General features: G+C 45.6%; 1 protein-coding gene across 2 annotated transcripts; it reads left to right on the top strand.

The window, feature by feature from the left end:
* Positions 1-271: 271 nt before the first annotated feature.
* Positions 272-15,601, top strand: LOC100558977 (antigen peptide transporter 1). 2 transcript variants are annotated; one of them, XM_062972934.1, is made up of 11 exons: positions 273-1,772; positions 1,914-2,028; positions 2,151-2,281; positions 5,071-5,276; positions 5,453-5,650; positions 5,770-5,898; positions 8,724-8,912; positions 9,407-9,580; positions 10,521-10,680; positions 11,392-11,528; positions 14,267-15,601. In XM_062972934.1, the coding sequence occupies exons 1-11, from the start codon at positions 1,259-1,261 to the stop codon at positions 14,516-14,518; spliced, it is 2,205 nt and encodes a 734-aa protein (XP_062829004.1). In that variant the 5' UTR covers positions 273-1,258; the 3' UTR covers positions 14,519-15,601. The 2 variants fall into 2 exon arrangements, with proteins under 2 accessions (XP_062829005.1, XP_062829004.1); XM_062972935.1 differs by lacking the exon at positions 9,407-9,580 and having other exon boundaries at positions 272-1,772.
* The last annotated feature ends 891 nt before the right edge of the window (positions 15,602-16,492 follow it).

Genomic DNA, 16,492 nt, shown 5'->3' with positions numbered 1-16,492 from the left:
GCCAGCTGTGAATACTGGCAGAGTTTGGGGAGGACTGGCCCAAGATTTTGGGAATTGCATTTCACCCTCATCCTTATGTATTTTCTTATAAAAAAGTGTTTTCCAAGAGATAGCATAACACATGATCAAACAGATATTACCTAACATCCGAAAACAATCAAGGCTCTTTTCAAATAACACAGGCACCGCTGGGGACTCAAGCTAGTAAATATTTTATGCATACATATCTGAATACTCCCCTTGTTTCTCTCCGCCCCTTTCCACGCCTCGAAGCCTCCTTAGAAGCGAACCGGTTTCACTTTCGGATTCCCGGAAAGCAGCGCGCCTCTTGGAAGAAGGCACCCGGTGGAGGGGCTTCCCAGGGAGGGACTTCCCGGCCGCGCAGCTGAGGAATCTGTCAATCCTTCGGACCTCTACACCCTCCTCAACTTTGCCTCCCTATTCCTCTGGATCTCATTCTTATTCCGGCTCGATTTCGTCCCAACCAACTAAACCCAGGCGCCGCTTCTTTTAACTGGTTTGTGAAAGAAGGAAGGCGCGACTGCGGGAAGCGGCCGGCAGAGGGCGCGCGTTCGTTCTCTAGTGCGCGCGTCTTAGCCAATCAGAAGCGCCTATTTCTAGAGGCAGGCTGTCAAAGGAACTCTTATGAGAAGAGCAGCAGGGCTTCATTCTCTCCTTGAACCTGTCTGATTAAGGAAGACAGGAAACAAGGAAAGTAAGGAGCAAGGAAGGAAAGCAAGAAGTAAGGAAGGAAAGCAAGCAAGAAGGAAAGAAGGAAGGCAGCGAAGAAGGAAAGTAAGGAGCAAGGAGGGAAAGCAAGAAAGAAAGAAGGAAAGCAAGAAGGAAAGAAGGAAGGCAGAGAAGAAGGAAAGAAAGAAAGGAAGGAAGGAAGGAAAGCAAGAAGAAAGGAAGGAAGGAAAGCAAGCAAGAAGGAAAGAAGGAAGGAAGGCAGGGAAGAAGGAAAGTAAGAAGGAAGGAAAGCAGGAAAGAAGGAAAGCAAGCAAGAAGGAAAGAAGGAAGGAAGGCAGGGAAGAAGGAAAGTAAGAAGCAAGGAAGGAAAGCAAGAAGAAAGGAAAGAAGGCAGGAAAGAAGGAAAGTAAGAAGGAAGGAAAGCAGGAAAGAAGGAAAGCAAGCAAGAAGGAAAGAAGGAAGGCAGGGAAGAAAGAAAGTAAGAAGCAAGGAAGGAAAGCAAGGAGCAAAGACAGAAAGCAAGAAGGAAGGAAGAGGACTTCTTGCCTCCCTCCAGCCCTTCTCCCTGATGTCCCCCCTGCTGCGCCCCTTGCTGCTGCTCCTGCTGGTGGACGTGGGCTCCCTGGGCCTGTCCCAGCGGTGGCCCTTGCCCTCCCTGTGGGGCCCACTGCCCTCCTTGTGGGTCCTGGCTCTTCTGCGGGGTCTGGGGCTGACCCTGGGGGTGCTGTTCCTCCGGCCAGGTCTGCCTCTCGGCCTGACCTCCACCCTGCTGCCCTCGGCCGCCCTCCTGGCCCTGCTGCCCCCCTGCTGTGCCACCCTGCAGTCCTTCTCCTTCCCCGCAGGAGGAGCCCCATGGCTGGCCCTCTCCTGGGGCAGAGTGGACACCCTGGCCCTGCACTATGTGGCCGTGGTGGCCGTGGCCCTCCTCTGGCACCACCTGAAAGGACCCCCACAGAATGGAGGGGACCAGGAAAAGGAGGAAGGGGCCTCCTCGGCCTCCTTGGGGCGTCTGGTGAGCAGCATGAGGCCAGAGGCACTGCGGTTCCTGGCCATCGCTGGGCTCCTGGTGGCCTCCTCCCTGGGTGAGTTGAGACCTTTGGAGCATCAACACTGGGGAATGGATACCTCTTGAGAACACTTTGCCATGGCTCCTTTCCATGGCCTCATGGGATGGTCTTTTGCCTTCTCTGGGGTCCTGAGTCTCCTTTCCTTGCACCCTGTAGGGGAGATGGCCATCCCATATTACACGGGAAGAGTGACTGACTGGATCGTGACCGAGGCCAGGACTCCTGCCTTCCAGAAGGCCCTCTGGATGATGACAGTCTTCACGGTGGGCAGGTATGGCGCAAGGCAGGGGACTTGGGAGGATTTGTGGGAGGGATGGATTCATATTTTGCAGGGAAGGGAGGTAATTGGGGTGCTGGAGGTCAGAGACCCACACCCTTTCCCATTGCCCCCAGTGCCGTGACAGAGTTTGTCTGTGACCTCCTCTACAACACTACCATGAACCGCTTCCACACCCGACTCCAGAGCACTGTTTTCGCCTCCATCCTGCGCCAGGAGATAGGCTTCTTCCGGGCCAGTCGGACAGGTGAGGCCTCTGATTCGTTTCCCCCCCCCCCCCCACCACCACCTTAAACTCATTATCCTTCTGTCCCACACCTCACACATAGGACTTGAGAAAAGGCATTACATATTCCTTTTACATTTGAGTGGCAACATAGTGTAGCTATGTTTTTAAAGTAGCATGAAAGCTTTTAACAGGGTTTCTTTTTCAAAAAACAACAATTACTGCTTCCTTGAAAACATTGATCATATTATTTAAACTTTCATTTTAAACTCATATTTTATTAATATTCCATTAGGCACTCTCAAACTGGGACATAGTACTGTATACATACCACTGGAGTTGGGATACAGGACTCGTGTGGATGCACTGCAAAGAATCACTCCAAAATGACACATACGATGTCAAAATGACTTGTACTTACTTGGAGCCCATTGGGCAAAGTTCAATTATGAAAGAAATGTTATAGCGGAATCCATGAATTTTAAAAAGAATTGTTCTTCTTGCCTTACAACTTTTCAAATATCAGTCTTGGGTATTCCTTTTGATAGGTTTGGGACAACTTTGCTGATTTTTATTTTTAGACATAATGTAAAAAGCAACTAAAATGACATGTGAGGAATGCATTTGTTATGAATAAGTTATGGATAATAATAATAATAATAATAATAATAAACTTTATTTGTAGTCCGCCTTATCTCCCCGAAGAGATTCAGGTGGTTTCCAACATAGAATCATAGAATCATAGAATCATAGAATCATAGAATAGTAGAGTTGGAAGAGACCACATGGGCCATCCAGTCCAACCCCCTGCTAAGAAGCAGGAAATCGCATTCAAAGCACCCCCGACAGATGGCCATCCAGCCTCTGCTTAAAAGCCTCCAAAGAAGGAGCCTCCACCACGGCCCCGGGGAGAGAGTTCCACTGCCGAACAGCCCTTCTCACAGTGAGGAAGTTCTTCCTGATGTTCAAGTGGAATCTCCTTTCCTGTAGTTTGAAGCCATTGTTCCGTGTCCTAGTCTGCAGGGCAGCAGAAAACAAGCTTGCTCCCTCTTCCCTATGACTTCCCCTCACATATTTGTACATGGCTATCATGTCCCCTCTCAGCCTTCTCTTCTGCAGGCTAAACATGCCCAGCTCTTTAAGCCGCTCCTCATAGGGCTTGTTCTCCAGACCCTTAATCATTTTAGTCGCCCTCCTCTGGACGCTTTCCAGCTTGTCAACATCTCCCTTCAACTGTGGTGCCCAAAACTGGACACAGTATTCCAGGTGTGGTCTGACCAAGGCAGAATAGAGGGGGAGCAGGACTTCCCTGGATCTAGACGCTATTCCCCTATTGATGCAGGCCAGAATCCCATTGGCTTTTTTAGCAGCCGCATCACATTGTTGGCTCATGTTTAACTTGTTGTCCACGAGGACTCCAAGGTCTTTTTCGCACACACTGCTGTCAAGCCTGGCGTCCCCCATTCTGTATCTTTGATTTCCATTTTTTCTGCCGAAATGAAGTATCTTGCATTTGTCCCTGTTGAACTTCATTTTGTTAGTTTCGGCCCATCTCTCTAGTTTGTCAAGATCGTTTTGAATTCTGCTCCTGTCTTCTGGAGTGTTAGCTATCCCTCCCAGTTTGGTGTCGTCTGCAAACTTGATGATCGTGCCTTCTAACCCTTCGTCTAAGTCGTTAATAAAGATGTTGAAGAGAACCGGGCCCAGGACGGAGCCCTGCGGCACTCCACTTGTCACTTCTTTCCATGATGAAGACGACGCATTGGTGAGCACCCTTTGGGTTCGTTCGCTTAGCCAATTACAGATCCACCTAACCGTAGTTTTGTCTAGCCCACATTTTACTAGTTTCCTTGCCAGAAGGTCGTGGGGGACTTTGTCGAAGGCCTTACTGAAATCCAGGTAGGCTACATCCACAGCATTCCCTGTATCGACCCAACTCGTAACTCTATCGAAAAAAGAGATCAGATTAGTCTGGCATGACTTGTTTTTGGTAAATCCGTGTTGACTATTAGCAATGACCGCATTTGTTTCTAAGTGTTCGCAGACCACTTCCTTAATGATCTTTTCCAGAATCTTGCCTGGTATTGATGTGAGGCTGACCGGACGGTAATTGTTTGGGTCATTCTTTTTTCCCTTCTTGAAGATAGGGACCACATTCGCCCTCCTCCAATCTGCTGGGACTTCTCCCGTTCTCCAAGAACTCTCGAAGATGATTGCCAGTGGTTCTGAAATAACCTCAGCTAGTTCCTTCAGTACTCTTGGATGTAGCTGATCTGGCCCTGGGGACTTGAATTCGTTTAGAGAGCCCAAGTGTTCCTGGACAACTTGTTTCCCTATTTGCCAACATATATGGCAAACACTCAATGCCAACAAGGAAAAGACATATAAACAAATTACACCAAAACAGAGCAATCTAACAATATAAACAGCCTCATTTTAAACTGACAAACAAAATTAACCAAAGATAAAACTTAACATAACCCAAACAGACATAATTAATCAAAGGGTAAACCATCTAAAACTAACTAATGACTGAAATGTATTTTGCAAACAAAAAAAAATCGCATGAGTGGAAGCAAGATGTGTGGAAAGCATGGAAAGCATCTCAGATGGGTTGTAGAAGATAAAGAGAAGATTGCTCAAGAAGGTGAGCATTGGTGGAGGAAATTGAGAAGGAGCAGCTGGAAGGAATAATGGTGATCCTCCATATGAAGAGGTAAAAAGGTAGACAGGGAGGAAATAAATATGTCACTCGTTCTGTCCTGGTCTTAATTCTTCCATTGCTTGACTCTGTCTTTCCCTGCCCACAGGAGACATCACTTCCCGAGTGACATCTGACACGGATGCCATGAGTGAGGCCCTGAACGAGGACTTGAGTCTATTGATGTGGTACCTGATGCGGGGGGTCTTCCTCTACGGCATGATGCTCTGGCTCTCGGTGCCCTTGGCTCTCTTGGCCACTGTGGCCTTGCCTTTCATCTTCCTGCTGCCAAAGCTGACGGGGAAATTTCACCAGGTAGGTATCCAGGCAGAAGCATGGGTTGTGGGGTCATTTGGATTCAACATGCTGGGTCTTTCAGTCCCATATCACTGGGGAAATTCATTCCAGGAGTTACACAAAACCATGGATAATAGCAAATGTACACATACTTTGGTTGACCAAGTCATGATCTGTTGATTCTTCCCTTCCAGCGCTTGGCTCGGGAGGTCCAGGAGTCTCTGGCAAAAGCCAACGAGGTGGCTGTGGAGAACTTCGAGGGTATCTTGACTGTCCGCAGCTTTGCGAACGAGGATGGCGCAGCTCGAAGCTATGAGGAGAAGCTTCAGGAGACCTACAAGCTCAGCAAGAAGGAGGCTGGGGCCTATGCGGTCAACATGTGGACCAGCAACGTATGTCTTGGGTCCTCATAGAGAGGGGTGTCCTTTTCCCCACAATCATGGTGTGAGAGTATCTGGGACTTAGGGGAAGTTTGGTATCTGAGACCCAACCTCTGTTTTCTACCCTGCAGCTTTTGGAACTGGCCCTCAAAGCTGGCATCCTGTATTATGGTGGCCAGCTTGTCACACTGGGGCGAGTGACCAGTGGCAAACTTGTCACCTTTCTTCTGTATCAGATGGAGTTCTCCTCAGCAGTGCAGGTGAGCCAATGAATGGGACAGGACGGAGGGATATTTTTAAGGAGAATGTAATCGGAATCCATGTTGTGTACAGGTAATTACAGTTTAGGAAACATAGCTTTCAAAGGTTTTGTTAAAGACAATGGAGCCGTTCACCATACAGCGAATTAGGTCTGATGGATATCATTAGACCATTTTATTAAAGATGAAAGCAAATTTGTAGACTAATGAGATGGATGGATGACCGGGCACTGCTGTCAGAGGAGGAGGCCCTGCTCTCGGTCCCACTTCCATCTCAAGTACGGCTGGTGGGAACGAGAACGAGGGCCTTCTTTGTGGTGGCCTCCCACCTCTGGAACTCCTTTCCTAAAGAAATAAAGCTGGCCCCCTCCCAAGTCTCCTTCAAAAAGCAACTGAAGACCTACTTATACTCACTAGCATATGGAGAGGAGAAGGATTAGATCATGAGAGATCACTATTTATTTATTATTTATTTACAGCATTTATATTCCGCCCTTCTCACCCTGAAGGGGACTCAGGGCAGATCACATTGCACACATAAAGGCAAACATTCAATGCCATGACATAGAACAGAGACAGAGAAGATGCAGGCTGGCCTCGAACTCATGACCTCTTGGTCAGAGTGATTTGTTGATTTGTTGCAGCTGGCTTGCTTTCCAGCCTGCGCCACAGCCCGGCCCTAACGAGCCCCTGGTTGAAAACTATTTTGTATTTAGACCCTCCCTAGTCCACGCCAGCCCAATGACCATTGTTGGACTACACAACCAACCTACACTGTTTTGTGAACTCTAGTTGGCTGTTGTAAATTAATGTGTATTTTTGTTTAGATTTTATGTTATTGTATAATTTTGTTTGACTATGTATAGTGTAATTTGTTGATGTTTAGTTTTAATTTACTGACGTTATGTTTTAATTTGATGTTAAGTTTTAACGTTATTTTCATATGTGGGGTTTCTCTGGGATTTTATGTTTTTTTATAGGGGCATTGAATGCTTGCCATTGTATGTTGGAATCCGCCCTGAGTCCCCTTGTAGATATAGGGCAGAATACAAATAAAGTTTAATTATTTATATTATATGGATGTGCTTTTACATGAAGCATTAAACCTTGGTTGGATATTTGATGCTATAGAACAGAGAGTATCTTCAACACTTTTATGCTTGGTTTGCAGCTTCAAGTGACAGAATATACTCTGTTGGTTCTCCTTTTCCCTCATGGATTCACCTCAATGTCTAAAGCCAGCCAGCACAACCTGTGGCCCTTCTCAATTAAAACCATTTTAGAGGTCAGAAACGTTGCAGCAGTTTAGTTGCTAAAACTTTAGTTAGTTTACATTTGTAACCTATCAGGACATAACTTTTGGGTTTATCACAACATGACTTCACTGCTTTTGTGCTGTAACTGATAGGCATGTGCAATCCATAAAAAAATTAGTTCAATACTCGCTTTGAAAGTAGGAGCCGCTAGCGCTTTGTTTCTAAAGTCATTCCTGAATTTTGAAGCAAAAAAATTCAAAACTTTCTGAAACTTCTGAATCTTTGTATGGGTCTCATTAATGGTGGATGCGCATGCGCCTGAAGGGAAACATTATTGTCAATGGGGAAACTTGAGGGGCTTCTCTCTCCCTCATTTTTTGAGCTATCGTAATGAAATTTGCTACAGTGGTAGAACACATTTACTACTGCTAGCTCACCAAATCTAAGAATGTTTGAACTATCCTCAGAGTTTTGGCAAATGTTCAAAGTTTTTATACATTTTTTTAAATAATAAGAGCAAGAAGGAGCCGTCACCGCCACCGAGGAAGGGAAAGAAAGTTCCCCCAAATCTCTAACCAGGAGGGAAAACGCTCAGCAGTGGGTTTCTTCCTATGAATACTGTGTCCAATTTTGGGCACCGCAGTTGAAGGGAGATGTTGACAAGCTGGAAAGCGTCCAGAGGAGGGCGACTAAAATGATTAAGGGTCTGGAGAACAAGCCCTATGAGGAGCGGCTTAAAGAGCTGGGCATGTTTAGCCAGCAGAAGAGAAGGCTGAGAGGAGACATGATAGCCATGTACAAATACGTGAGGGGAAGTCATAGGGAGGAGGGAGGGAGCTTGTTTTCTGCTGCCCTGCAGACTAGGACATAGAACAATGGCTTCAAACTACAGGAAAGGAGATTCCACCTGAACATCAGGAAGAACTTCCTCACTGTGAGAGCTGTTCGACAGTGGAACTCTCTCCCCCGGGCCGTGGTAGAGGCTCCTTCTTTGGAGGCTTTTAAACAGAGGCTGGATGGCCATCTGTCAGGGGTGCTTTGAATGCGATTTCCTGCTACTTGGCAGGGGGTTGGACTGGATGGCCCATGAGGTCTCTTCCAACTCTACTATTCTATGATTCTATGAGGCTTAGCCCGCTTCTGGTTGAATTAAAAATGCTTTCTCATATATCCGAAGGTTTTCCGAGGCCATTAAATAAATGAGCTCTAACGCTTCAAATTGGAAGGTTAAGGGCCAAACCACATCGGAACTCAAAAAGATACGATTTTTTATGATTAACAACGATTCCGAGAAATTTGCCCATCCCTAGTAACTAACATTTTAGCTGCCTTTACTGTTATAGGAATTTGGCTTTTCTGAATAGTGGAGGAGGAATGTCATATGGTTTATATGGTGCCTTGTGTTGCTAACAGTCAAGTCATCAGGGTTTGAGGGGTAAGGTTTTTTTGTTGTTGAAAAAATTAACTATTTCTGTTTCTATTGAGAAGTAGCGTACATTGTAAAAATACAGCGAGTATATTGCAAAAGGTTGCTTCCTTGCAGAGCATCTCTGTTCTTCTTCCTGCCAGGTCCTTCTCTATTGTTACCCCAGGGTCCAAAAGGCAATTGGCTCCTCGGAGAAGGTTTTCGAATACATCGACCGGGTGCCCAAGATCAGCCCCTCCGGCACCTTGGCCCCCAAAGATTTGCAGGGACACATGGTGCTGAAGGAAGTGTCTTTCTCCTATTCTGACCGGGACAATTCCCTTGTCTTGAAGGTAAGGTGGGGCAAGACTATTTGAAGGTAATGTGGGGCAATGGCTATTTGAAAATGACTTCAATTGTGCTTTCTTTTACCATTCTCCTCATATTAAAAGTATTAATGTTTTAATGTAATGTGTTGTTTGATTGTTTTAAAACTGTTTGGAATTGATGGATTTTTTAATTCATGTACCTTGTTTTCATTTGTTATAATCAACATGGGTCCCATTCAGAGAAATGATGGGATAGACACAAAATAAAATAAAAATTTAATTGAATTAAATTGGAACAAGTGGGATATCACAAAGTGCCATCTTTTAGATTTTCTTGGAATGCAATTCCTAGGAGCCCCAGCTAGTGGTGGCAAATACTGGGAGTTGTAATTCAACAGTGCTTGGAGTCCTAGATGGTTCCCATGATGGACATCTCTCACAGAAAGAAATCACCAAGTCCAGAGCCTGGAATGGGACATTACATTTCCCCCCTATTCCCACATTTCCCTTCTTCTCAGGGGGTGTCCCTGGAGCTGCATCCTGGGACGGTGACCGCCTTGGTGGGTCCTTCAGGGTCTGGGAAGAGCACCATTGTGGCCCTCTTGGAACGGTTCTATGAGCCCCAGAAAGGTCAAGTGTTGCTGGATGGCAGAAACCTGAGGGAATACGAGCACCATTTCCTGCATCGAAAGGTAAGGGCTTCCTCTCGTGAAATCACAGTGAGGTCTTGGGGTGGTTTGTTTTTGGAAGTTCACATTAAGATCTGATGTTGAGGTACTACTATAGAGTTGTAGAGTTGGAAGAAGGACTCATTGACCTTTGAGTCCAACCTTTGCTCAGTGCAGGATCTCCAGATCCAGCTTCAGCAGATGGCTGTCCATCCAAGATCTTTCTGAATATGTCCACAGGAGACCCCACTACCTCTCTAGGTTGATGGTTCCATTGATAAATTGTTCTTATCAAGAAGTTCCTTCTAATGTTCTATCCAAACCTGCTCCCCCTGCTCCCGGTAACTTCAAACAGTTAGATCCAGTCCTATCCTCTGGAGCAGCAGAGAATATCTTTTCCCTTTTTTTCTGTGGCAGCCTTTCAGATAGGTCAATCATTTCGCCCCCAGTCTTCTTGGCACCAGGTTGAACATGCCCAACTCCATATTTTGGACCATGGTAAGAGAGATATGTAGAGATATGTTCTCCATATCTCTTACCATCCCTTTTGTTCTTCTTTGAACTTGTCCTATGTCTCCAGTGGTCCATCTATATTTATGGGTTAAACCAGGCATGGGCAAACTTCAGCCCTCCTTCCAAGTCTTTTGGATTTCAACTCCCAGAATTCCTAACAGCCAGTAAGTTGTTAGGAATTCTGGGAGTTGAAGTCCAAAACACCTGGAAGGAGGGCTGAAGTTTGCCCATGCCTGGGTTAAACATTCGTAGATTTGATTATTTATAGATTGCTTCTACATGTCACCGGAAACAAAATGGTTTTCTCTGAGGATTTCTGTGACCTCCAGCTTAATTCTATGGTTAACTTTTACTCTTCATTTAGAGTCACTTCCTGCATCCATACCCAGGATTGGGACTTCCCTGCTGTTGATATGGGGAAAAAGTAGCCCTTCATTTCCCTCTTCTGCAGGTAGCCCTGGTGAGTCAGAGCCCGATGCTTTTTGCTAGATCATTACATGGGAACATTGCTTATGGCTTGCGGGAGAAGAGCCAGGAGGAAGTGGCACAGGTAGCCCGGCGAGTGGGAGCCCACCGGTTTGTTGCCCGACTGAGCCACGGCTACGAAACAGGTAGGTGCCCCCCTCCCTCCCTTCCATGCTGTGGTCCACCTAGTCCCCAACTAGTCACAAAATGGACTCTACCTCTAGTATAGTGGTGGAATACCTGGTTAGTGATCTCCCCCCTTTAAAAAAAGAATCCTATAACTGGCCATGAGAAGATTGTGTCTCAGGGATTTGGACTGGAGCTGCTTTAGTGGTTGTGAGGCAAGAATATTGGGGGACAGGGCTGGAGGGAATTATGGGAACTCTGTGGGCTCTATGCATCTCACATGCCTGTTTGGCTACTCCTGCTCAGGATAGTGGGAGAATATATCAGCCTGGACGTAAAGCCTATGGCCTGTTGTTTCATCTGCCAGCTAGAGGATGGAGTGGTGACGGTGTTGCTGGGCTACTATTGCAGGATGTCCAAGTGGAAGAAAACTAGGCAACTGAACTACATAAATTAGGAATTCATCATTCCCCAGATATTTCCATAAGATAAGCCAGGATCCAGGACTTATTTGCATGTAGCTCTGGATTTCATGGCTCTGGATTTCACCCAATGTGTGGTAAGGCAGAAGGCAGTAGGAAGTAGCATAGATTCAACTAAGGAAGCCACAACCCAGAATCTGTAAGACCTGACTCTTAATGTTTCTGTGGTTTGGAGGTCTGTCATTCATAAGTTTCCCATAAGTTAAGTGAACTTGATGGCAGTTAACAACAACCCTACACATGTTTCAGATGCTGGACAAACAGGAGGCCAGATCTCTGGGGGGCAGAGGCAGGGGGTCGCTCTTGCTCGAGCCTTGATCCGAGACCCCAGAGTGCTGATCCTGGATGATGCCACCAGTGCTCTGGACACGGAAAGCCAGCGGGAGGTGAGTTGACAGAAAGAGGAAGTTGGCATTGTAGAGTTTTCCTGTTTTTGTGAGTTCCTGGACTACCCTTTCTCATAACCCTGTTTTAGATATTCTTCTTTATGTGTTTCCTGGTTGAGAAACATGTTCTCAGATACTTGGAAAACTATTGGGAATAATAGTGCGGTGGCAAGATTTTTGTGGAGTAATGTTCCAGAATTCTAATAAGCCAAAATGTTCTGGGAAGAATGTTCTATGCAAAAATATATGTGCGTGTTTGTGGGAGGGATGTTGTATTAAAAAGACGTTTCCTGTGGAGAAAACAGATCACAGTGCATGCTTTTGTTTCTTAATACGATTAAATTGTATATGCTTTTGCACAGAAAAAAAATGCATGTATATCTATGCAGAATTTTTCTAAAGTTTGAATGTGAGAAATTTTCTGCACAGAAAGGGATCGGCTGGACAGCCTGTCAGGACCCAGGCTGCAGAGCACCAATAACCATGCGCAGAGACCAGAATCTATCTAATATCTTTATTAAAGGAATATATAAAGTCAATAAAAACAAGTGAAGAATATAGTTCAGAAGTAGACCTTTCAGGAAAGGTCAAATATAGTCCAGGGAAACAATGTCCAATATGAGATATTAAAGTCCAAAGTTATAATCCACTTCACCGAAACACACACTATTCGACAAGCAATAGTGTGGGGAATTGTCCATAGTCTTTGAGGCTTAAGGTAAATCCGAAGGAAACTGGAAAACAAGGCTTGAATCAGAGAAGCAAGGTCCGTGGTTTAAAACACAAGGCAAGGCAAGACTTGAATCTTGGCAAGATCAAACTTGAGACAAGGCAAACATGAATCAAAAACTGAGTCCATAGAAGTCCGTGGAACAAGGCAAGGCTGGAAACTTGATCCGGGGAACAGCGAACTGGAGTACGAAGTCTACACACGATCTCACTCCTGAAGCTGACGAATTGACTCCGCAAGGATTCCTTTGCGGACAAACATCTATATAGGATCTTGTTTTCCCGCCAAGGAACACTTTCTCTGGGGAACAAGAAACGAAACCTATACTGTCCAGATGCATGACTCCTTAAAGTTTCCCAAGGGAAGCAGACTTAATCAGCTAATTGTCTGGCAGCTATCCTGGCGCTCCGGCGAGTCGCCTCCTGAGCGCTTCTATCTTGATTATAATAATCCCGGCGAGAAAATGGGGGAGATTTCTGCTCAAGGCTTGTTTGGCTGACTTCTTGTGGGCAAACATCTTGCAGGTGCAAAGGCTCCAATTCTGGCTGAAACGGTGGGAAACCCAAGTTTTCCTCTTCATCTGCCACCATAGTACTGGGAACGGGACTACATGGCCCATGAGACATCACACAGCCAGCCATTGAATCAGTTCAAGAGCTGGTGGGTGTCGACATTGCTTGCCCCAAAGAGAGCCCACTGGCTGGATGATGTCCACTGCCTTTACCCCGCCTCTCTTCTGGCCTTAGTGGTGACCACTGAACACAAAAGTTGTGGTGGTCACCACTTGGTGCCTGTGGTAATTATAGCTGGAGCCATGAGAGAGGGGAGAGGGAAAGAAGGGATCACTCCCTCCTTTCCCCACTCATCCAGTCACCTTATTGCTCCAGCTAGCATCACTACAAGTGTGGTGACCACTCCCATTGTGGTTGCTTCTAAGGCTAGAATGAGAGTGAAGATAAGTAGTCCTCCCTGTGTCTGGGCTGCCTGAGCCCAGGAAAAGCAGGACGATAGTCGGAATAGCTATGGCCACTTCTGAGTAGGAAGCGGCCCAACTGTTTAAACTTCCCCCCAAATACAGGCAATACTTGGAGCATCCCTTGACTTTTTAAATGTAGAAGATGATGTGAAACTGCTCATGTAAAGGAGGATGGAACCCGTTCATTGTGTGGATGCCATGGAGTTCAGTCACTCCCAGGCTGACTTATATGGCCTATGTAGATGGGTCCTAAGATAGGCTGTTTACAAAGTACAAGAGCGACAAAAACAACCTAATCCCGCCAAAGTTGTACATTGTAATATGGGTGTGTGTATGTATGCATACATGTGTATGTGTGCGTGTGTATATATATATATATATAGGGTAAAGGTTTCCCCTGACGTTAAGTCCAGTCATGTCTGACTCTGGGGGTTGGTGCTCATCTCCATTTCTAAGCCGAAGAGCTGGCATTGTCCATAGACACCTCCAAGGTCATGTGGCATGACTGCATGGAGCGCCGTTACTTTCCCGCCAGAGCGGTACCTATTGATCTACTCACATTTGCATGTTTTTGAACTGCTAGGTTGGCAGAAGCTGGAGCTAACAGTGGGCGCTCACTCCGTTTCTCAGATTCGAACCTGTGACCTTTCGGTCTGCAAGTTCAGCAGCTCAGCGCTTTAACACACTGTGCCACCGGGAGCTCCATACACACACACACAAAAAAAATCTATACAGTCATGTAAGTCATATATACAGATACACAACACACACACACATATATATATACACACACACATACACATCTCCAGGCATATCAATTCTGCAGATCTCTGTGGCATACATGAACCATGTGTGTCATCTGTCTTTTTTTGTTAATAGAATTTCATGTGTCCAAGGGAAAGGGGAGGAACCAGGCAGAATATGGACATGTTCCCTTTGTGGGTTTTATTGTTCCATGCAGTGCAATTAGTAGGAAAAGTGGAGCTGTCATTTCAGAAGATACAATATCACTGATTCCATTTCTCCTTCCAGGTGGAGAGGGAGATCTACGAAGGGGAGGCTCGTGGTAGGCGCTCCGTGCTGCTCATCTCTCACCGGCTGCACAGCGTGGAACGTGCGGATCTCATCCTGGTCCTGGAGGAGGGGCAGATCCGGGAGAAGGGGACCCACCAGGAACTCATGGAGAGGAAGGGGGCCTATTGGCAGCTAGTGCAGAGGCAGCAGAATGGGGCCGAAGGGGGAGGAAACAACGGCTCCCACCAAGTGGGCAATGGGCCTCTCTGAGGGTAGAAATAACAGCTAGGCATCTTGGCCCAGGCTCCAGAATCTCACCTCTTGAAGGTGAGTTAGATGTTGTATCTCTACTTCCAGAATTCCCATCAGAACGGGACCTTACTGGTTAGTGGATTCTGGGAGGTGCAGGTTTTATTTTTAAAACGTTGAAGCTGCAGAGATGGTACTCGTACTTGAGTAAGATTTACCTACCAGTCCGGCTGTCTCCTGCAGGTAGATTTTTTGTAGTGGGGTCCTGGTCTTTGACTGCAGGATGCCTCCCACTTACATGGCACTTAGGCCCCATACATTTGCCAGTCCATCTCCACACACTGTGTGCCTGTTTTTCATATTATTAGAAGACTGTTTTATTAACTCAGGCTTTTTGGTTTATGTTTTTATGATGCACAAATCCTTAAGACTGAATTATTTGAAGTTCCGCACATTGCTTTGAATTGTTGAATCCCTTAAAAAGTAGCATAGCCCGGGCTGTGGCACAGGCTGGTCAGCAGCCAGCTGCAACAAATCACTATGACCAAGAGGTCATGAGTTCGAGGCCAGCTCGGAGCCTGCGTTTGTCGCTGTCTTTGTTCTATGTTAAGGCATTGAATTTTTGCCTTATATGTGTAATGTGATCCGCCTTGAATCCCCTTCGGGGTGAGAAGGGCGGAATATAAATATTGTAAATAAATAAATAAATATCATAGGAGTCTTTTTTGAGTGTACCTAAACACTGCCAGCAGTAACTCCTGTGTTTTGTGAAAATACTGGGAGCAAACCAAAGATCCAATACCCAGAACAAGGATGGCTATCTTGATCCACAAGAATAAAAACAAAATCCATGGTGGAAAGGACCTTTATTAAAAGAAGCATTAAGAAAAGAGGACAACATGGATAGTCGGATGGACACAACCAAGGAAACCTGTTTTGAGTTTGCAAAGACTTGGCAGGGCTGTTGAAGATGTGTTGTTTGGGGAGTCTCTTATTGGTTGGGTTGCAATAGGGTTGAAGCTAATTGAACTGTAAATAATAATAAAATAATATTTTTTAAAAAAACGTCTAAAATGAAAAACAATAAAATAAAAATTATGCATGCTTTTGAATTCTCAGTGTTTTAGAATCGCCAGATCATTGCCGTCTCTGCCTCCAAGATGCCACACATGTCTTGGATAAGCTTGTTGTTCTGAGAGCATGTTCACAATACAGAACCTTTAGCACTATAATTCCGCTTTCACCTCTGTCTTTCCATCCAGTAAAATCCTAGGACTTTGAGATTTTGGGAGGACCCTTTACAAACCCCAAGACTGGTGCTTCCTAAAGAGCAAAGCCCAGGATGCTGCAGGGCAGACCCATGGCGATTCAAGGGGATACAAAGTGTGATAACTGCGTACTGTACTTCGAAAGAGCCCCTATATTGTGTTGTCGAAGGCTTTCATGGCTGGAATCACAGGGTTAATCAAGGTGATTAATTACAACATTCACACTGGCCTCCAACAGACAAAGAGTTCTTTCTCCCCCACTGGACTTTCCACAGATATATAAACTTTCCTTGCTTAGTTTTCCCAAAATACGCCACAACTTCTGAGAATGCCTGCCACAGATGTGGGTGAAACGTCGGGAGGGAATACTTCTGGAACATGGCCAGACAGCCCGGAAAACACACAACAAGCCCCTATATTTTACGCTGTATAATGTAGTTGAATGAGATATGTGAAGACAGAAACCCAGGTATGAACAGGGAGAGGTGAATATACATTTCAACAGTATTGGAGTGTGTTCATTGCACTCTTCTTCATCCGAGACCTTTGTGATGACCAGAAATACTGGTATTCTCCAGAGATATTTTCTGTGTGTGTAAGCAAAAAATAAATATTGTTGCACATGTTATATTTCTGTATCTTATGAATGGAGAAAGCGGTGGCTATCTTCTGGCATGTGTATGCATTAAAAACGTTTATTATTAGGAATAGGGTCTCCTTTGTGTAT

This window comes from Anolis carolinensis, chromosome 2, assembly GCF_035594765.1.
Source record: "Anolis carolinensis isolate JA03-04 chromosome 2, rAnoCar3.1.pri, whole genome shotgun sequence".
NCBI classification, from domain to species: domain Eukaryota; kingdom Metazoa; phylum Chordata; class Lepidosauria; order Squamata; family Dactyloidae; genus Anolis; species Anolis carolinensis.
Note: the sequence above shows the minus strand (reverse complement) of the source record. Positions and strands in the feature narration are given on the sequence as shown.

Excerpts from the sequence above, each read along its gene's own strand:
- LOC100558977 (XM_062972934.1), top strand. The coding sequence starts at position 1,259 with ATGTCCCCCCTGCTGCGCCCCTTGCTGCTGCTCCTGCTGGTGGACGTG. Across the intron at positions 5,651-5,769 it reads TCAACATGTGGACCAGCAAC|CTTTTGGAACTGGCCCTCAA; the intron begins GTATGTCTTGGG and ends TCTACCCTGCAG. Across the intron at positions 9,581-10,520 it reads ACCATTTCCTGCATCGAAAG|GTAGCCCTGGTGAGTCAGAG; the intron begins GTAAGGGCTTCC and ends CCTCTTCTGCAG.